The 23,370-nt window shown below is 36.1% G+C and overlaps 1 protein-coding gene across 1 annotated transcript in view; it reads right to left on the bottom strand.

The window, feature by feature from the left end:
* The window catches only part of LOC140139326 (uncharacterized), a 244,697-nt gene that overhangs the window by 43,118 nt on the left and 178,209 nt on the right, over window positions 1-23,370 (bottom strand). The window contains exon 11 of the mRNA XM_072161107.1: window positions 23,175-23,297. Within this exon, the coding sequence (XP_072017208.1) occupies window positions 23,175-23,297 (123 nt within the window). The remainder of the gene's footprint in view (window positions 1-23,174; window positions 23,298-23,370) is intronic.

Raw genomic sequence — 23,370 nt, 5'->3', positions numbered from 1 at the left:
GAACGGTATAACAATTGGAATGGAATACAGTTCTACGATAGCTGAATATGACAGAGGGACAGGTCTCTAGATCTATTCAATACCGTAACCATTCATACATATCACGTGTTTTATTGTCCTATTATCATGCGAATCGCCCCGTGGTAGGACAGAACTAAAAATGAGAAAAATATTGGTAACCTGATCTAGTTTCTTGTGTTATTCAGATTTAAATAAATAAAGAAATAAATAAAAAGATTTCTTTTATTATTTGTTCTGCTAGCTGCTGCACTATACATAAGTTGTTTTTAAATAGGCCCTTAATATAATAAATAATATCCATGAGAATCAAACATCTTGCTTTGATAAAAAAATAATAATATCATAATAGCACTGGATGATTAAAATTGTGTTATCCTTGATTAATGACAATAAAATTATTGTTTAATAAAATATTGAAAAAATAAGTTGGTCATCGGATTTCGAACTCGAGTCCCCGGAATAGGAATCCAATACCTTTATATGTCAACTTAATACCTGCATAGTATATTTTTGATTGTGAATGGTTTTCTATATATTTGATCATCTTGAAAATACCCATTTTCTAGCTTTTTTGTTGTTGGAAAGGGAGAGGCAGGGGGTCATTTTAGGGGGGTCTTGTATCTCGTACCAGAGGGGTCGTGAGATTTTTTCAATGTCACCAGTGTGCATAACTTGGGACACTTGCTCAACCATCAAAGCATGAAAGAAATCTGCCTACCCTCGTTTTCCCCGGTCCGTCTGCTTCTACCAGACATTCCGTGTTAACCATTAGACCACGGCACTCGGCTGTGAAATAGCGTGTCGATGTACAATATTTATTATATGAATTGATGTGTCGTCCGAAAAGAACAAGAGAATTGTGAAAAACTTGATTTTTTGGCGAATGGGGTTCGGAATTTGTCTGTACGGTATTTCAGAAATTGCTAGGGTATAATTGGAAGTAAATCTGAAAAAGTAGTGTGAAGGTGATAACCAGGTAGACCTGTAGCAGTGTCTAAAAATTCTGGATCAGTATGATTTGCCACTAATTTTCGCTATGAAATACCGCGTGAAATGGAAGCAAAAATATTTGTTTATTACGAACAATGATTGACTGTAGGATTGGTGGCCCTTTTTGAATTAATGAGTTGACAAGATATTACACCTGGGACTGTAAATAACATTTATCATGGTTTTAGATACATTTTGTACCCAGCGAAAAATAACATCGAACAATAGAAGTCAAGTGTTTTAATGTAAGGTGTAAATATAGTCTCGCGGGAGCATCTGTTATTAGTCTTCTTTATCAGTCTTTTTAAAAAAAAAAAACTTGCTGGTCACGGCTACTGCGTGACTCTAATACACAGATAAAGATGATAACCGTTATTGATCGCGGGTACCCAAAAACGCGTGTCGTAGCTAAACAATCTGAAATCTACTCAGTAATTCGTCGGGTGTATTACATAGTGACGGATGTTAAACTTCGCCAGAAAAAAAGTTTTTGAGTTAGACGCGATCAAAGAGTACGCCGATTTGTGATCAACCATAGCAGAACACTGTCAAGTAAAATCCTCGAAAAGTTGCTGTATTTTAAAAAACTAGTATCTAAAGTATCTTGAAACATCTATCACATGAAGAATTATTCGATATTAAATCAGTAAAATGATTACAAAGTTATACGTCAGTATGTAAAAACGTGAAAACGTTGCACCCTAACATCCGTCACACATCCGTCACTATGTCTTGCGCCAATATCGCGCACGCTAATCTGGTCTCTCGTGTTGATCTATGGACATCCGTCACACATCCGTCACTATGTCTTGCGCATAAAAGTCGGATCAAGGAAGGACTTCGAAGCATCCGTCGGTTCTTTACGCTTATTATTAAACGCTTTTTTCATGATAAAACCGACTCGTCACGAGTGCCCACGACATACATGGCATATTGTATTTGAGTATTTACTCCTGATCTCACTAGTACTTACTCTCATGATATAGCTAATCGCACAAGCTGTAACTTCTTTTTACAAAACGCCAATGATTGTATTCAGTTTTTACCAATTTACACTGTATTATCTGTAAATTTGGAGCCGCCTATAAACGCCTCTGAACATATTTTGATCATCTTTCAATAACCTACTCATTAAAAAGGATCATATTTTCATTTTTTATTACTTAATCATCCCTTTTATACTGTAAAGCTTTGAAATAATGTCTCTAAATAATTGTCGAATCAACTCGAACCATTAAAAATTTATTAAAAGTGATATTTTACTAAAATAATGATCCATTGAATATCTGCTCTACGTAAAAGTTTTTGGTTTATACCCAGTTATCAACATCCGTCAAGAAATCATGTAGGTTTCAATGAACAATATTGAATTACGTACGTTCAAATTGAAAAATAATGTTTTTACATAGTGACGGATGTGACAGATACGCCATACAATTTAGTTGTTTTTCCGAGTAAACGGCGTTTTACATAGTGACGGATGTTTAGATACGCCACTATGTAAAACATCGGGTAATGTAATATATCAACATCCGTCATTTGCATAATTAATTAACTAATTAATTATGCAAACTTGAGCTTCAAATCTTGGTAATATTATACTACTCACTATTTAAAATACATTGGCCAATTTTCATAAAAATGACAAAAATCAACATACGTCACTATGTAATACACCCGACGAATTACTGAAAGGATCCATGAAACTGTGATAATCATACACAATCTGCATTGGTAATCCATATATAGAAAGATTTTAACTCTTGATCTCAATACAAAATATTTACCTCCGTAATTTTCAGCTGTTGCTACTACAGCCTTCTTCAGCGGACTGACCCGATCGAGCACACTTGAAGTGTGACGTAATAATCGGGTCATAGACCTTTGGCAACTTGTTCAGAGATGGTTGGTTGACCCTGATGTGTATGGCTTCCTTAACTCCCCTCTCGAACCAGCGGGGCTCCCTATCCAAAATTCGGACTTTGTCCAAGTCTGAACAAGGACGGAGGGCGCTACAAGCTGCCAAAGGTCTATGACGTCACACTTCAAGTGTGCTCGATCGGGTCAATCCGCTGAAGAAGGCTGTAGTAGCAACAGCTGAAAATTACGGAGGTAAATATTTTGTATTGAGATCAAGAGTTAAAATCTTTCTATAAATTGGTTACTTTTTTAAACTTTTTTATGTTTGTAATGTTACATGTCTCACGTATACCTAATTGGAATCGATCATTCTGTGGAATAAATTCACAATTCTGTGCAGTGAACTAAGTTAAACAATTTGTATAATGCCAACAACTAATGGAATACGAGTCAAGACCACGTGGAAAGTTGCGGTACGTAAACCATTTTCTCAATGTAAAAAAAAAATACATATTCTATAGTTAGAGGGCCTGTGCAGACAATTTTAATTCTAGTTTGAAATCTATTAGTCACTTGCCGTCTGTAATGGTATCTTTGGTTTTAGCAAAGATTTACGTAAGTGATCTAATGGTGTGTATAAGACGTCGTTGAAAATTGTCGAATAGGAGCGCTTGAAAATTCCATTCAAGGGGAAATGCTTTGTATAAACACAACGACTGTTTTCGGCATTCGTCAAAACCTACATATGCAATTCAAAGCTATCTGTAAAAAGAGCGTGGGCCTAAATAGCTATGAACTAAGGACAACACAACAAATAATAAAATTGTTGTCAAATCTATTATAATGATACAATAATTATCCTCCGTAATAATGGCTTTCTTTGTAACCGTTATTGGTTAAATTGTGATTTTAATTTTTTAAAGAAATTAATGATTGAGAAATGCCACAAAATTATACCCAGGTACATTTATTTCGTACCATGTAATACCATGGAGAAAACACAATGAAGACGATTTCTTCTTATCTTTGCTGGTTTATTGTGAGTTGAGAATTGGATGTGCACCAATATGAAGAATGCTGCAAATAAAACAGGGCTGCAGATAATGTGGAAATCAGGAAGCTTCTTACACGCAATTTTTAGCATTTGGAGGGAAATATTCTGCTTCTGCAATAAACAAACGAAAAACACTTACACAAATATTGGTAACACTAAAAAAGAAAACATCAATTCTTAGAAGTTTTCTTTCCTTATTTTGATTTATTTTGTATTCCTTTTTCGTATTTGTTTTTATAGAAACAAATTCCAAGCAGATGAGAGTGTTATATGGGACAAGGAAATCCTTTGTGGGTGACCTTTCCCCTTCATGCAGTATTTCTTGTGAACTTGTTTCTAAAAACCATATCACTATATGTACATATTTGCAAGACTTAGTATACTTGAATATGACTTCCAGTTGTCATAGATTGATAAATTGCTATTAGACTAATCAAATAAGTAAAATAATGGGTACACGTGAACAAAATTGGAGCACTGATGTTTTTGCTTGCTTGTGTCCCTAAGCGCCACCTTAAACAACATGAAATAAGGAGGACAAGGAAGTAGAAAAAATGCAAATTTGAATAAACAAAAAAAGGCCTTTAATGCGTGCCTCAAATTTAAAAAAATTGACGACTGTGAATGAAAGTATCTAATTGTTGTTGTTTTTGTATTATTATTATTATTATTATTATTATTATTATTATTATTATTATTATTATTATTATTATTATTATTATTATTATTATTATATATTATTATTATTATTATTATTATTTGCCATTATTATTAGTGTTATTATTATTATCATTGTAGCCAAAACATAATTATGATATCACCCCACCACGAATATATGTTGTCATCAACTGCATTTTGGCCGACATCTGCCTCATTGTGTCGCTTTGAGTCACATATCTATTCTTCTTTACATCCCAATATCTCGAATTTCAGTGCCTCATAGCCTCTATTTGTGGTAAGACAGTTGATGCGTACAATACGGGCGTGTACTGGTTCAGAAAAAAGTGTGGTGACCTGGGAGTACTGGTCAACGTTACCAGGAAATACCTGTAGGAGAGATAATGTTATTTCAGTGAGTAAAAAAAAATGTACATCACAACGATTGGATGGTATGTATGTCAATGAGCATTATTGCCCTGTTCTTGTCAGATGAAACAAGCCAAATCATAATCATTTAGTTACTTCTAACCGGAAATAATCAAATTTCAATATTTGGTCCATTTTTGGAGAGATGCGTTTTTATGGTGTTTTTCGTATGCTGTGACAATCAAGCCCACATACTTGTAGGGTGATTCGGACAAGTATGGACTAGGCAGATGATCAGTTGTGCTGCCCTCAGGTAGTTATCGTTAGCACTAAACATTTGGGTGTTAACGAATTTTCAAGCACATATCAGCCTCCATTTAGAAACTTTCTCCATGAAATTGGTGCAAAATTTTTTCATTTTCAGACCATTTTATGTAGTATGAACAAATAACTTCCGGTTGCATCTTTGATTTAAAGGGAAAATAGTCATATATTTCCCTCATACTGGGGCGAGATTTTTGGTCAAGAAACAGCCCTGACCTCAATCCAGTTGAAAATGTGTGGTCCATAATGGAAGAGAAAGTCTACTGTTCCCCATTTGCCACAAACAAGAACATGCTGGTCAAAAAAATCAAGGATGCATGGGATTATGTGAAATTGGGAGGTCATACGATTCTTCCGAATCTTCTCGAGGGAGATCACGGGTGGAAGAATCGCTGCCGCAAAGTGATAGAGAATCACGGAGCAGAAAGTTTGTAAACATTCAGTTCTTCAGTTCATAATCTTCATTATAAAAGTACAGTTTTACCATAATTCATGTAATATATTGTGTTTTATTCATTTAAACATACTTGATGATATAGGTGGTCCATTCTTATCCGAATCACCCTATACTAAGACTAATTTCAGGAACTTCAATTTGATCTTTGGAGCATACATTTTCTAATATATTTTATGATTAATTATCAAAATTCACATAAAATATTAAATTTCAGAGCAAACGCATAGCCTATACCACAAATGTTGAATCATTAGATTGGTGCCAAATCTTTGAATTTTGTGACTGAAATCATGTTTTAGACCTACCTCAAATTACACAAATATCAAAATATGACATTTACTGGCAATTTAGAAATATAAAGGATTAAGATTTAACTATAGACTAATGACAAAACAGGATATTAATAACCCCCAAAAAGTGCTGTTTGTTTGTTTGTTTGTTTGTTTGTTTGTTTGTTTGTTTGTTTGTTTGTTTGTTCAGGTATTGTATGTATTATATATTTTGTATCTTTGTAAAGTGTTTTGATCAGGTTGGAAAGCGCTACATTAAGTACTGTTATTCTTATTCTTATTGTTGTTTTTTTACTTCTACTTTAACCTAGGACACTCAATCAGTTGAATTAATCATCTGTTCTTCCTTCAGGCCCAGGGAAGATTATCTTCTAGGCAATCTTTACTATCTAAAGTCATTACTTACAATTGCGTTTCCATTTTGATCTTCAACAAACACCTCGTTGGCACCAGTGGTTAAGAATGTTGAGACTTTGAACGATGTCACCCAGTCTGAATACGCACCCCTACCCTGCGTTATAACACCTAATACATAGGTCAGGTAACCTAATGATAAAAGAAAATGAAACAGTATTTTATAAGCTATTAACCTATGGTTTTTTCTTAGTATTTCCTGTATCCATTCATGTGTCTTTCAGCATTTAAAAAAAATGTAACCTTTGAGTGTAGCCCTGTTTTATTTTGCGGAACATGTTGAACACTATGAATGCGTTTTGAGCAAGGTTGGATAACGCCAGTGTTTACCGCTTATGCATGGCGACCACAATTGTCGCCCTCAATTTAAGGCTTTATGATTTTAGTTTGTCCACGTGTCGAGTTGTTTACGGACAAGTTGCGTTTCTGTTAGTTTGAGGGCGAGTTGTGGTATGATTTGTGGAGCGAAGTGGGTTTGTTGTAGTTGTTGTATCTGCATGGGTGTGTTGTAGAGCGAGTTATAGGAGGGGATCTATAGTGAATTGCTTGTTGTAGCTATTGTGTCTGTTGTAGACAGTGGGGTAATTTGGGGGCGAGCTATAGTTGTAAATGTGAGTTGTTGCAGTGAACTTATTTTGAAGACCGTTTAAAAAAATCCATCTTCAATATTGTTAATGTTGAACAAGATTAACACTATCGAAGCAACACGGTAAAAATAAAGTATTTTTCCAATAAGCTAAACTCCATTCATTTTGTATGCACTTAGATATGCATTTTGGTTTTAAACACTATGAATTGCTTCTAAGATGAGAGAACATGTATATATGATTATTCAAATAAGGACATTTGAACGAATGCCTTAAAGTAACATTCTTCACTGCCATCAAGCATCGATAGCTCAGTGGTAACAGCTCTGGTTTAGTAAAACGATCTGATGAAAATGAAAACGATGAAATTTGGATCTTTTGACAAAAATACATATTTTGGGTAATGTAAGGGCGCACTATCCGTCGGTGACATCCTTAAATTACCACCGTACTTCGATTTGAAGATAGCAGAACCTATCTTGACACTTTTTGTCACTTTCCGTGTATTTAATATGGCAAATTTAGCTATCTCAAAGTTAGATCATTTGACCTCATTATCCAAGATCCTCTGGAGGGCGCTAGACAAACCGTAACACGTTAATAATAACACGGCAAAACAATATATCCCAGTGTCGGAGCTACGATGGGCAAGGGTGGCATTTGCCTCCCCCTCCCCAACATTTTTCTTGCCCTCCAAGTATGCCTCCCTTACCAAAAAAATACACACATTTACCCGTTTTGCAGCAATTGTGTTGATTTTGCCCTGCCCCCCCCCCCCACGAAAAAGATTCCTGGTGCCGCCACTGATCTCAAGATAGATAATATACCATATACCATAATAAAAGAGTATTTTGTAGCCCTAGCATCCTCTTTTTATTACATTTATCAATACATATCCACGAAAAAACTATATTCCCAAAATGTCAGTTGATTCCGATTTTGCGTTTGCGAGTTATGTATGATTATGTGTATTACAGTGCTCCATAGGCCATTGTGTTGAATTATATGGTATATGGTATAATTATATAGTATGAGATATATGGTGCCAATTGGCGAATGTTAGAAATATGGTGAACAATGGTAACTTGTGCCCTTAATTAGCGCAGATTATGGTCATGTTTGGCTTTGGGGCATTTACCGTAGGGAATAACATGTGCCCTGAAATTGTTGCGGATTATGCTCTTTTCCGGGTCAAGGATCACTTTCCCATGGAATCTAGAAGTTGTTAAATTACTAATAACGTCATAAGAAATAATTTGTCTTTAAATACGCGCAGATTATGTTTATGTCTGGTGTCAGAGTCATTATGTTTTTGGTGTGAGATACTTAAGAAATCCCATATAATATATTCTTTATAATAAACCAAATGATCTCTCGGTTGTTATAGAACATGAGCACCACCAATAATAGTTGTACCCCATGTTTGTTTTTGAAGCATGAAGAACTTGAAGCATGGAAGAACTAATTCCCTGCTTGAAGGGAGCACTCGTACAAAATATGAAGTCAGGAAGATTAGATGATATGTGTGCTTAATTTCAGTTTTATTAATCATGAAAGTGTTTTGCTGTAACGGTCACGTACCCTTAAAAAGATTGTATCTATTCACAAGTCCCAGAAGACAAATAGAGCATGTTCCCCAATAACGAAACAAATTCAATATGACAAACGTCGTTTGTTATTGTAATGCATCAGTTGATATGATAAGGCCGAGTAAAAAATAAAACATGAACTTGAAATGACTTCTGATGACCTTGAAATGATTTTAGAAATAATTATCTTTTGACGAAAAATATAGGCACAAAGTTTAATAACAAATCTATTTAATACAAACATTTGACCTTTGGCTGACCTCCGATGACCTTGAAATAACCTTCATTATGTTTTGCATTATATCAACATCACATATACTAATTTTTATTCAAATTTAAAAAAAATGAGCTTTTGACATTTGATTGACCTATGGTGACCTTGAAATGATCTCCAATATATTTTGAATCATATCAAGATCACATATACTAATTTTCATTTAAATTGGACAAACTTTAGAATTTTACCCCTTTTGACCCCAAAACAGATCCCTCCTCCATATTTAAGCCAAATATGATTTCAATCGTATATATGAGCAAAACGCTTAGAGCCATGTGGGCATTATTCTGATGATCACAGTACTTAATATGCAGACAGTGTTGAATTTTAAAGTTTAAAAGTGAGGACACCATAGACACCAGCTAATGTCAATGCATATGTGTCAGTCGCATCTCTGTACCATATTATTACCTTTGAACCCAAATCTGTGAGGACCCCATAGGTCACGACTATAGCCAAGGTCAATTTCCAAATTTCAATACTGCACCATGTAATCTGCAGGAGAAGAAGCATTTTTGGTAAAAATCACATTTTTAGCCAAATTTACTCATGCGTGACATTTGACCCCAAGTGGGTGATAATAACAATCTATTTGATACAAACATTTGACCTTTAGTTGACCTCTGATGACCTTGAAATGACCTTTATCATGTTTTGAATCATATCAACACCATACTAATTTTCATTTAAATTGGGCAAACTTTAAAATCTTATACATTTTGATCTCTTCTCTGGTTGACCTCTGGTGACCTTCAAATGCTCTCCATCATATTTTGAATCATATCAGGGTCGCATATACTAATTTTTTTCAAATTGGACAAACTTTAGAATTTTACCCCTTTTGACCCCAAAATAGACTCCATGGTAAAACGAAGTCTGATTATAATCCTATATGCACATACTGCTAAAGCCATTTTGGCATTATTCTGATGATCAAAGCTCTTAATATGCAGCAAATATTGAATTTTAAAGTGATTTTCAGTAATCAACCCTTTTTGTCCCCTGTGTGACATTGAACTCAAAATCTGTGAGGACCCTATAGACACCAGTTAATTTCAATGCATATGTGTCAGTCGCATCTCTGTACCATATAATCTGTAGGAAAGGAAGCAGTTTGAAGGTATTTGGTTTTCTACCCGAAATACACCCGTAATGACATTTGACTCCAAATCTGTGAGGAGCTAGAGCAAATTATATCAAATGTTGACAGAAAGAAGAAAAAACTAGATGTTTTGCAGCCTCATAAGGCTACGAAGTCTAGCCATGAACTTGAAATGACCTCTGATGACTTTGAAATGACTTTGGAAATAATTATCTTTTGATGAAAAATGTAGACTCAAAATTGTTTAAACAATCTGTTTAATACAAACATTTGACCATTGGCTGACATCTGATGACATTGAAATGACCTTCACGCCGAAATTTGACCCCTTTTGACCTCTGGTTGACCTCTGGTGATCTTGAAATGACCTCCAATATATATTGAATCATATCAAGATCACATATACTAAGTTTCATTTAAATTGGACAAACTTTAGAATTTTACCTCTTTTGACCCCAAAACAGACCCTAATATACTAATTTTCATTTAAATTGGACAAACCTAAAAATTACCCCCCTTTTGACCCCAAAACAGACCCCTCCTCCATGTTTAAGCCAAGTCTGATTAAAATCCTATATGCACATACTGCTAAAGCCCTTTTGGCATTATTCTGATGATTAAAGCACTTAATATGCAGCAAATATTGAATTTTAAAGTAATCAACCCTGTTTGTGCCCTGTATGACCTTGCCCTCAAAATCTGTAAGGACCCCATAGACACCAACTAATGCCAGTGTATATGTGTCAGTCGCATCTCTGTACCATGTAATCTGTAGGAAAAGAAGCATTTTGAAAGTATTTGGTTATATGCCGGAAATACCCCGTAATGATATTTGACCCCAAATCTGTGAGGACCCCATAGGCCCCGGCTATAGCCAAGGTCAATGTCCAAAAATATGTAGGAGAAGAAGTATTTTTGGTCAAAATCACCATTTTAGCCAACATTACGCATGCGTGACGTTTGACCCGAAATGGGTCATGTCATATGTAAAAGCTGAGGCAGTGGAGCTTTTGTGCAAGTTTGGTCATAAGCGGTAAAATAATGAAGGAGTTAGAGCAAATTATATCAAATGTTGACAGAAAGAAAGAAAGAAAGAAAGAAAGAAAGAAAGAAAGAAAGAAAGAAAGAAAGAAAGAAAGAACCACTGAAAAACAATAGTCACTAACTAGATTATGTTGCAGCCTTGTAAGGCTACGAAGTCTAGCCGTGAACTTTAAATGATTTTGAAATTACTTTGGAAAAAATTGCCTTTTCATGAAAAATGGAGGTACTGAGATTAATAACAATCTAACTAATACAAATGTTTGACCTTTGAATGACCACCGACAACCTTGAAATGACCTCCATCATGTTTTGCACCATATCAACGTGACATATACTAATTTTCATTCAAATTGAACACACTTTGGAATTTTACCCCTTTTGACATCTGGTTGACCTCTGGTGACCTTGAAATGACCTCCAACATATTTTGAATCATATAAAGAGAGTGTCCTAGCAAAAATACCGAGTGAATAAAATTGAACGTAAGTCGAGAAGTAGACATCAAAATCAAAAAATGTAGCGCGTATCCTTTTTTATTGTGTATCACGTACGAAATATGCAGTAAATATTGAATTTTAAAGTGATTTTCAGTAATCAACCCTTTTTGTCCCCTGTATGACCTTGAACTCTAAATCTGTGAGGACCCCGTTGACACCAACTAATGTCAATGCACATGTGTCAGTCGCATCTCTTTGAAGGTATTTGGTTATGTGCCAGAAATACCCCTTAATGACCTTTGATCCTAACTCTTATTAAGACCTATTAGTGTACCAAATATGAGCCTTGTAGCTACTTCATTTGCAGAGAAACGACCGGGCCTTGGTTTTAACATTTGGGCCTCTGGGGCCCCTAGCCTTGAACATCTGGAGCCGAAGTGAAAAATAGGCACATCTATATGTTAGGGCCCCTACGTGTGCCACATATGAACCCTAGTGCCCTTGTAGTTTTAGACCTAGCCTTATCATTATGTTGCCCCTTATTTTAACATTTAGGGCCCTGGGGCCCATAATATATGACATATGGGGCTCATGTATACCTGTAAAATATTGAGTACCCCTGGGGCTATGAGTGTACTAACTCAGGGGTCATGAGCTATCCTTGTACTAAGTTTAGGCCCTAAGGCTCTTTTAGATCCTAAGATATGCTGTAATAAAGAAAAGTCAGAAGAAGGAGAAGGAGAAGGAAAGGGAGGAAACTAAAAAGCATAAGCAGAATATCTAAGCCCCGTTACACGGGCATAGATAAGAAGAAGGAGAAGAAGAAGACAAGTTAATGCTATCTACTGAAGATAGTTGAAGACAACTCAGCTTCATGCAGCTTAGAGCCGTAATTACAAAACGTCGGACGCATCACATACTGGTCTATCTCGAAAAACACGCATTTCGAGAAAATCGCAATTGAAAATCTTCGTATTAAGTTAACCTTTCTATAATTTAATTATACTATGGATTTTAATGAAAGTGGTTTTAAATTAAAGCATATACTTAACAAATTTATTTAAGTGGAATTTTGAATTATATTTATGTATGCAGTATTGCTTAAAACTACACTAAAGTTGTAGTTCTGTATGTGAAATAGTTAATTTCCCGATATCGTATTTAAAATTCGTTTCATACTGGTCTATCTTGGGGTCTATCTCGATTTCGCTAACAATGATGTGATTTTAGACGCATCACATACTGGTCTATCTCGAGATAGACCAGTATGTAATGCACTTTCAATACGATATCGGGAAATTAACGATTTCACATACAGAACTACAACTTAAGTGTAGTTTTAAGCAATATTACATACGTAAATATAATTAAAGATTCCGCTTAAATAAATCTGCTAAGTGTATGCTTTAATTTAAAACCACTTTCATGAAAATCCGTAGTCTAATTAAATTATAGAAAGGTAAACTTAATACGAAGATTTTCAATTGCGATTTTCTAGAAATGCGTGTTTTTTTCGAGATAGATCAGTATGTGAAAATACGTATTTTGAAAAAATCATAGGTAGTTTAAATTAAACATTTTATAACTAATTATCTAGGAAAAATTGAGGTCTGTAATTTGTTGTATTTGAAGAGCTCCGTAAAAAGAACTATATACCAATTTTCTCAAAAAGTCAAAAATTCAAGATAGACCAGTATGTGATGCACCCGACGAAAATATGTGTTTGATACGCTTTCTCGGTTCTGAGATATGGCACAAAAACTTCGTTAAATGCATGTACGTTAGGGTATGGGGTGTTTCAGTGACCACTCCTTGAACCAACCATTTTTTTTACCAACAATGGTATTATGATTCCACAGTACATGTTCTACTTCCAAATCGTGTGCAATATGAAGCTCATACAACAATCTGGTTTTGAGTTATGGGACAAAAACGGTATTTCAGAGCACTTTAGAGCTACATTAAGACATGTGTGTAGTTTAGCAAGCATAGGGGATGTTTTTCAGTGACCACTCGCTAAATAAAACAAATATCTTTATCTTTGTGTATATCTTTATCTTACCAGCTTACAAAGGCAGGTGTACCGTTGTGTTGGATAACGTTGATTATGACAAGAAAGTGAGTGAATTATTGAGTGATTCTAAGACCTATGAACTCCTCAAAAGGGACCCCACCAGTGGATATAAAAAGAAAGTGATCGATTGTCTACAGCAGCTAGAGAAATCGGAAGTTATTGACAGACCATTGTATTACAAATTATACACGGGGGAGTCGGTTCCTAAATTCTACGGGCTACCAAAGATCCACAAACAGCACGCCCCTTACGACCGATCGTAAGCAGCATAGACTCTGTTACATACAATGTTGCCAAACACCTAGCATACATTATCGGTCCATTGGTCGGTAAGTCGCAACACCACATCGTTAATTCCAAAGACTTTGTTGATAAAATCAAGGACATTCAGTTGGAAGAAGGGGAGACTATTACATCATACGACGTGTCTGCCCTCTTCACATGTGTTCCACCGGATGAAGCCGTTGATGTTGTGAAGGAGTTTCTGATCAACGACAACACGTTAAGCGAAAGAACAAAGCTTAATCCTGATCAAGTGTGTTCATTGTTAGAACTTTGTTTGAACACTACATATTTTGTGTACAATGGAAACTTCTACAGACAACGCCGTGGCTGTGCCATGGGTTCCCCGGTTTCTCCGATAGTTGTGAACTTATTTATGGAACGCTTTGAACGCCGAGCCTTGGAGTCGTATACTGGTACAGCGCCATCGCATTGGTATCGTTATGTGGATGATACCTGGGTAAAGATCAAGGAAGATCAGCTTCTTCCATTTTTTGCGCACATCAACACACGGTTGTTTGATGGGATCATTTATTAGTTTTTCGAACAAAACATCATGTACAACCAACTTTTAGGCCTGAACAGCTAAATGTGATATCATGCTAATGTATACAGATGCTTTTGAGTCATTCTCAACTTTAATTTTCCCTCTTTTACAAAAGTATTCACTTTTATAGCATTTTCATAGCTTTTTCGGATATAAAATGTATCTATTAATGACAATATTGGTGGCGCTATTTAGTTACTGGAAATTACTCTTTCAAGCTTTTAATACAAAGAACTCCTTTTATTGTTTGATAAAATATGTTTATAAAATATCCTTGTTGCTTGTTTCACTTATTCCAGCTGTTTTAATGGCAGTATTAATCACCTGCTCCTTGCAAATAAAGAAATATGATTCAGGATAAATAGCGCCATCTATAGTTTGCATTTAGTTAATAATGAAGCCAATTCTAATATACATCAAACAACCGTGAACAACGTCAACCAACACATCAAGTTTACGCAGGAGGAACCCAAGGACGGAAAACTCGCGTTTCTGGATTGCCTTGTCAGTATCCAAAGTAATGGTGAACTGATCACTTCTGTGTACAGAAAAGACACTCACACGGACCAATATCTCCTATTTGACTCTCACCACCCACTAGTCCATAAACTAGGGGTCATCAAAACGCTATTCCATCGTGCGGACACTATTTCGTCGAATGAGGACGCTAAGACCAAGGAACACAAGCATTTGAAATCTGCACTTGGTGCTTGTGGATATCGCAAATGGACCTTTGAGAAAGCGCTTCATAAGCCAAATTCGCCAACAAAGGACGACGCTTCACATACTGCATCAGCAGGGAAGAGAAACGACGACACAACGTCACCATCCCCTATGTGTCAGAGCTCTCCGAGAAAATTCGCAGAATTTTTAGAGGATACCAAATCCCTGTCTCCTTTAAGCCCACCAACACACTGAGGCAAAAACTTGTTCACCCTAAGGACAAAGTCCCGAAAGACAAACAGAACAACCTCGTCTACGCTATCCCATGTACAGACAATGGGTGTAAGGACTTGTATATAGGGGAAACTAAGCAACCGCTGGCTAAGCGCATGTATCAGCATAGAAGAGCAAGCGCATCCGGTTGTGGAGACTCGGCTGTATACTCGCATCTCAACAGTACCAACCACACATTCGATAACAAGGACGTTGTCATATTGAACAGAGAATCGCGGTGGTTTGAAAGAGGTGTGAAAGAGGCTGTTTATGTGAAGCGGGAGGAGCCATCTCTGAACAGAGGAGGAGGTCTGCGCCACAACTTGGCGGGGGCCTACAGTTCTGCTATCCAAAAGATCCTCGACGTCTCAGTTCTGTGACCCCGTCACGGGTCACTGACCAATCGCCGCCGAAAAATCAGACGGCTTGAGGAAGCATCCAGGATAGGATGTGAAACGTCGCCAGTCAATAAATAGTAAGTCCAGTTGACTAGATTTAATTTAAATCAACTTGATAAATATCTTTATCGACAATTTTATATAATTCACTCTCAAATCGTGTGCAATGTGAAGCTCATTGGACATTCCGTTTTTGATTTATGAGACAAAAACGAAATTTAGATGATATCGTATTTAGCATTCGGTAGAGACAATCTTCGAAAAAAGTACTTGGAGTGCTTGGTACACTCTGTCGAAATACTATGCAAAATGTCATATGATCATGGAAATTACGTATATTGTGTTTGGTATCAAACATGACATCTACAACAATCATGTATCCTTCCCCTCTCCCCATCAATCAATGTTGAAACACACTGCGAAACTGCTGAAGACATTGGCATTTCTCAACATTACACGGGGAGAGGGGTGACAGTTTTCCGTTATTTACACGCAAGCGTTCCAAGATTTATTTCGATGAATATATACTGCGCCAATAAAGTATCCTTACACTTGGAAAAATAATCACAATTTCCAAACTGAACAATATTGGGGTAAATTTGCTTTTTTAATAGATGCACTATCTAATCTTGCACATTATGACACCACATTGAATCCAATGTGACTTCAAGAAGCAAAGTTACAAGCATTTGATTTGACGAAGGTCCAGTTTTAAAAGTGACAAACTGGCCTATTCAAAACTCCACAGACTAGACATCTGGTTTGAGAGTGGTGAATTGCTAATTTATGCGTTTGGCTTTAATTTAAAACAAAAGGAACAAAAGAAAACTAAAACAAACGAACTGTCAAATACAATGAAACTGTGTTGTCTCTTTGTTTCGCTTGTTGGAATCTTTTTGCGCCTTGTATAGGCCAGTTTGTCACTTTTAAAACTGGACCTTCGTCTATTTAATTGCTTGTAACTTTACTTCTTGGGGTCACATTGGATTCAGTGTGGTGTCATAATGTGCAGAATTAGATACTGCATCTATCAATAAAAAAAATTTACCCCAATATTGCTAGCTCAGTTTTGAAATTGCGTTTATTTTTCCAGTGTCAGGATATTTTAATGGCGCAGTATAGATGATGTAGTGTTATTACCTATATCAGCTTGTATCCAAATCGCTCCTGTCTGGGAATCAGCCGCTATCCAAGAACCGAGACCATTCAGCCTTCCCTTTGCGGCTGTGTAGAGCGAGGCATACTCTGATGATGCCTGAATATTCTTATCAGGTATGTCACCATTTTCCACTCCCAGATAATCAATGCAAACTGTAATATTGAAATAAAACTTGAGTGAATGTCACGGACACTATCAAATTAATTACAACAATTCAAGTGTCCTATATTAAGACAAAGGCACTGTATTAAACTCCTTCACAGGTTTTGCCTCAAATGAACTAATTCAATTATTGAATATGCATGAACTTTTCATAGTAGAGAAATCAAATTCGTTTCTCGAGGAAACAACCATGACATGATAATAAAGATATTCATTATATTCAAATTATTACATATTTTGAATTTAAAATTGCACTATACAGGGAAAGAAGGATCGCGCATCGCTCACTAAAACAATTAAACAAGAAATTACAAATGGAAACATAACATGCATAGGCAGATATACCAGAGTGCAATCTCCGGACATACCTGTGCGGGGACTTGAACTCCAGTCCAGACCTCCCGCTTGCGGTGCGAGAACTGGAACATATAAACTTTCAAACATTACAAACTAGCGCACGCGATCAAATTAATGATGCTTAATCTTTATTCTATATGAATATACAGCGAAAGGAGAATCACGCATCGCACATTAGTACAATTAAACATGAAATTACAAATTAAAATAAAGTCGGGTGGTGTGACAAGCGGGGTCAGGATCAGGTGTAGAAACCTGGTCAATCCAGTGTTAGGAGCACAGCGCATGCGCGTACCAATTTGAATACTTGATGCAGGGCCACACACCGACATCGCCTGGCTAATAATTACTTTGTCAGCAGAGATACTAAAATAAATACAAGGGATCAATACACGTGAATTTGTTATGCACGAGTATGATATGAGAAGAAAATCTTAGGATATCGGGGTAGAAAATGATGAATATCTCCCGCAAATGATTTCGTATAAAGAAACCAGATATGGTCCCTTGCACTTGAATATATAATTCTGATTTATGTGCCGAATTATATAGCGCAGTGTATAGGCCACTCGTTGAGGTAGTCTAAAAGATTATGACCTATGGCGTACCATGCTCGATCCACACATCAGCGAGGTCAGTAACCGGCTAATCGGGGCTATTGTCAGTAGCCTTAGTCAGATGTTCTTCGGCCCATTATGCGACTCAAAACTATTAAACAGGTCGATACAAAATAGCCATGCGTGGCGGTGGATTCAACCTACCATGGCGATTTCTGCCATGACGATATCGGGGCGATGACACTGTGGGCCATAGAATACGCGCTACGAACAATGCTACAAAGGGCGCTTGCTAACTTAATTATAATTATCTCATTGTTATTTTGAAGAGTTAGCATGGTAACCAATCCTTTTATTCTAGTCCTTTGTTGCCTACTGAAAAGTTGAACGAAGATCATTTCTGTTTTCTGCTTAGGGAATTATGTTAATTTCTGACATGAAAATGTGAGATGAGAGGGTTGGTGCTTATCTAGACAAAAGAAGTGTCTAAATTTATTCTCGATAAATTGTACGGCTTCAATTGACTTGAGTTGGGTGTATAGGTACTTCCGTCTAGGAGGGAGTGGCTCGTGAAAATAGCCCAGCGTAGAAATATACACTAATCACTAGTAATCAGTGTTGCCAAGAATTACGTATACTTGTTCGTGCAAAAATCGGTCATATGATTTATTTTCGTCCCAAATACACCTTAAAACTTCATCGGTTCAAGGTTCGTAAAAAGTTCTTGGTAGACTTCGAACGCACGAGCCCTCTGGGCTATATCTCTCGCATATTGAATCATTTTAGTTACGCGAGGCTCTGCATTTGATATTTCTTTCCCATACATCTGATCTTGTAGTATAGCTTGAATTATTCGTCGACTAACATATCCGTCTGTTGATGTTGCGGGTCCATTTGTTTCAGCAGCCATTCTTCGAAAGGATTGTCTTTGTTGACAACATCTAACCTGGCAATGTCCACAGCTTCATTGATGCAATCACTCACTTTCAGGGTTTCTTGGAAGATAGCAAAGTTCTGTAAAGTCCACACCATGCTGTAATGATGTACGATAGCTAAGAAATCAAAAATGGGTCTGGAACCACCGCTGTCTAGATGTAATCGACCTCTGGTAGCTTGGAACAATTTGGTAGCGTATACTTTGTCAAGCTGTTCAATAGCTTGTATGTACACGGTTTACACGATTATATCTTCTGTAGGGTCAGGATTAATACAAATTATATAATAACTGACTCGGATGATCCGTCACACAACCATTACACTGCGATTTGATCACTCGTTCACTTCCTCGCATAATAATACTGCAAAAATATATTTAGCAACGTCGTGAATTTTAACAATTTCTTCTTCTCTCATCTGTTCATCTAAATTTACTTCATTAACTACCAACCACCGCTGCCGTAAGGAACACACTTTACTAGACATGGTAGCAGTTAACGTCTCCTTGTATCAATTTCGATACAAATAATGACAAATTATAATTCTACAGATCTATTTGTACCTTTCCTATCCATTTTCTGATTTTCCCTTTATGACGTCATAGGTTATTTTTATTTTTTCGAATACATGTTCTAACTTGTTTTTTATTTGTTTGTTTTTAAATCATATACCACATTTTGAAATTATATTTTTACCCACTATCAGGCTATTTCAAGCACTAACTCCCTGACGTTATCTTTACACAAGGTTTTATGAAATATCAACCGTTTGCAAACATACTTTCTTTGCACGCCTCGTTATCTTCAAATAACTAAATCCCTTTCGCTAACATTACCGTCCGACTTCATGAATACTAACTTAATATAGACTTACACCAAATATTATTTAAACTTTAACCGATTACTGTACATTTTCTCTAGGTGAAGGGTTCATGTTTTGTAATCGGCGTTCAACCACAAAGGGGAAATCCCCCACGCTTGTTTCGTTTAGGACAAAAGGTCATCTCAGGATGACCCATAACGGTCATCTCAAGATGACCGCACCCCTCACTTTTCTTATTATGATGTCATCAATAAAGGTCATCTCAGGATGACCCGGAAGGGTGATCTAAAGATGACCCCATGGGTCAAGGTTGGGGGGGGGGGGCAAGTTCAGGTCAAGGGGCAATTAACCACTGATACTACTGTTATAATTTAGTTTCAACATTCATATTCTGCGCACTAATCCAACATATTTATGGTATGCCAAGAACGATATAACTTCATACTTATAGCAGAAGACCTCATTGACCAATGTCCCACGCATTACTCACACACTTACTGCTATGTAGGGGATGTACGCGTATGTGAGCTTTCATATAGAGTTAAGTGCCCTAACCTGCCCCAAGCACTAAGTATGATTTCATACTTATCGAAAGGACGATACACACACCATTTCCCTAGCAAGTATGTCTTCATACTTATAGCAGAAAACCTACTTGGTTAATGCATATATTAAATCATACTTAAAACAATTTTTTTTCATAATAGACTTTACAAAATCTATTTTTTTCATTTGAGCATAATCTAGCAGTTGATGTTGTTGTTGCAAACTGTGCGCGCAGTAATAAAACAATAATTTGTTTTAAATATTTTGTTTTTCTGATGACTTGCAGTTAATGTAAGATTTCTATTTGTGTGGCTATAGTGTAAATGATGATGACGATGATGATGATGATGATGATGATGATGATGATGATGGTGTAGATGATGATGATGATGATTATGATGATGGTGGTGTTGTTGTTGATGATGATGATGATGATGATGATGATGGTGATGGTGATGTTGTTGTTGTTGTTGATGATGATGATGATGGTGGTGATGGTGATGTTGTTGTTGTTGTTGACGATGATGATGATGATGATGATGATGATGATGATGATGATGATGAGTCGTGATGGTGACGATGATGGCAGTGATGAAGGATTTAATTTAGTATGAAATTTTCAACCCCCCCTCCCGCACCCACCCAGTCAATGTTGTTTTGATACTGAGACAGGAACGCACAATTGGTCTAGTATTGGCTCCAACATTGCTTGGGGGAGGGGGGTGCAAGCAATATGAAACATTAATGTTTGCCACTCATGTTACTTGTAATGTTTAAACAAAGAGCACGTTTCTGTGATGTCCCCTCACAGTACAGCTCAACTGATCATACTTTTCCTACATTCGACCTTGGATGATTTTTGAGTTGACACAGTCATGAAACTAACTATAGATACTTGCCAGACCATTAGTAGCCCAGTTCTGAACCTTTTCATTGATCATTCATAACAATAGGTATCTGATGGATCAGTGAAGATAAGAAGGGATTATAATATATCCGTAACCTTGATATTATAGTACATCTCGAGGAAAAAGTGCAATGGACATGTTTTCATTTTATGTTTCAAATATCCCGCGCATGAAAATTGAGTATTTAACCCAAAATGGAAAATGGAACAATTTATTGGAAATCTGTTTTAACAACTTTTTTTGACATCTTTTCTGCACTGTATTATACCTAAATTAAGAAATTTGATAAATATTCAAAGAAAATATAGGTCATCCAAAAATGTTGATTTTTACACATTTTGGGGCAAAAAAGGAAAAATAAGCAAAAATATCAAAATCTGTTTTAACAACTTTATTCATCAAGTCATAACAAACGGCCTACATGCTTAATTTCTAATAAAATATTGAAATTGTAAAAAATATAGGTATTTATTGATTTTCATGTTTTTTCTTGCAAATATGCTAATAATATGCAAATTATGAAATTGCAAAATAAAGTTTCTACATAGCATACATCTTTCAAGTGTGATGTTCAAAATGACAGACATCAAAAAGAGATTCGATGAAATGTAAAGGTGTAGTAACAATTTTGGCATGGACTGTCTGGTTAGGCAAAGTACGGTAAGTTGAGCTGTACCCTGCTTAATTCTCATGTATATGTTTTTGCTTAACACGTGTGCTATGTGACCTCGAGGCTTCCATTCAACAAGAAAGTTAACCTGCTGTTATAGAGGATGACGCGTTTATACCCAATACGCTCAGAGGTCAATTTATGAGTGCACAGACATAAGGTCAACAAACTATGTCTTTATAATGCGGACAGCATGTGACATATTTTCGGCAAGGCCCCGGGCCAAGGCCAAATCGACTTTTACAATGTTTATTGAAGAGATCAGATATGCATGATCTCAGTTTGCAAGAAGGCAAGCGGTCAAATGTTTCCATGTTAAAAATAGAATTATATGCTAGGCATGTTTGTTCCTCTTTGTCGTTTGTGTATTAATTATCATCATCATCATCATCATCATCATCATCATCATCATCATCACCATCATCATCATCACCATCATCACCATCATCATCATCATCGTCGTCGTCATCGTCATCATTATCATCATCATCATCATCATCATCGTCGTCGTCGTCGTCGTCGTCGTCATCATCATCATATCATCATCATCACCATCATCATTACCTGACTACTAGCAACAAACCCATACCAAGGAAAATAAAATCATATCAATTTTGCTGCAAGTCCTCAGAAAAAATTAATATACAAATATTTAAAATCATGTTTTATTACAACGTATCTAATAGGGATTTACACACAACCATGACAACTGCTAAATTAAGCTGAAATGAAGAAAAAATAGACTATTAAAAAATCTATATTGAAAATAAATATTGTTTAAAGCAATCATAGTTGAAAATTAACGACAGGGATGCTCAATTTCCAAAAAGTAGTTTGACTATTATAAAAGTGACAATTATTTCAAATAAATAAAATGGTTGAATGACACATAATATACCAACCTGTGCATGTTACCCCATCTCCATTGTAACCATCCTTACATACACATGTGAAGGAACCAACGGTATTAGTGCAAACAGCATTTGCGTCACAGTTATCAGGACTTACAGCACACTTATCAATATCTGTACGAAAAATGTATGAAATATGTCATAAATTATTAGGTAAAACACAGATTGCAAGGTCTGATCCAATAAAAGTAACCCTGATACTTGTACTCTGCAACATGGTGCAATTAAAACTCAATAACGTTTTAAGCAATTTAAAATGTTTGACTGATCACTTCATAAATATTGGTACTGAAATGAATTTGTTTTGAAAACTTAAAGCAATCATAGTTGAATATTAACGACAGGAACGCACCATTTCCAAAAATTAGTTTGACTCGCATGAAGGTGACAATTATTTGAAATGAATAGAATGGTGATATGACACAAAATAGACCAACCTGCGCATGTTACTCCATCTCCATTGTAACCATCATTACATGCACATGTGAAGGAACCAACGGTATTAGTGCAAACTGCATTTGCGTCACAGTTATCAGGACTTACAGCACACTCATCAATATCTGTACAACAAATGTATGAAATAAGTCATAAATTATTAGGTAAAACACAGATTTGAAGGTGTGATCAAAAGAT

Source organism: Amphiura filiformis, chromosome 18 (genome assembly GCF_039555335.1).
Source record: "Amphiura filiformis chromosome 18, Afil_fr2py, whole genome shotgun sequence".
Lineage (NCBI taxonomy): Eukaryota > Metazoa > Echinodermata > Ophiuroidea > Amphilepidida > Amphiuridae > Amphiura > Amphiura filiformis.
Note: the sequence above shows the minus strand (reverse complement) of the source record. Positions and strands in the feature narration are given on the sequence as shown.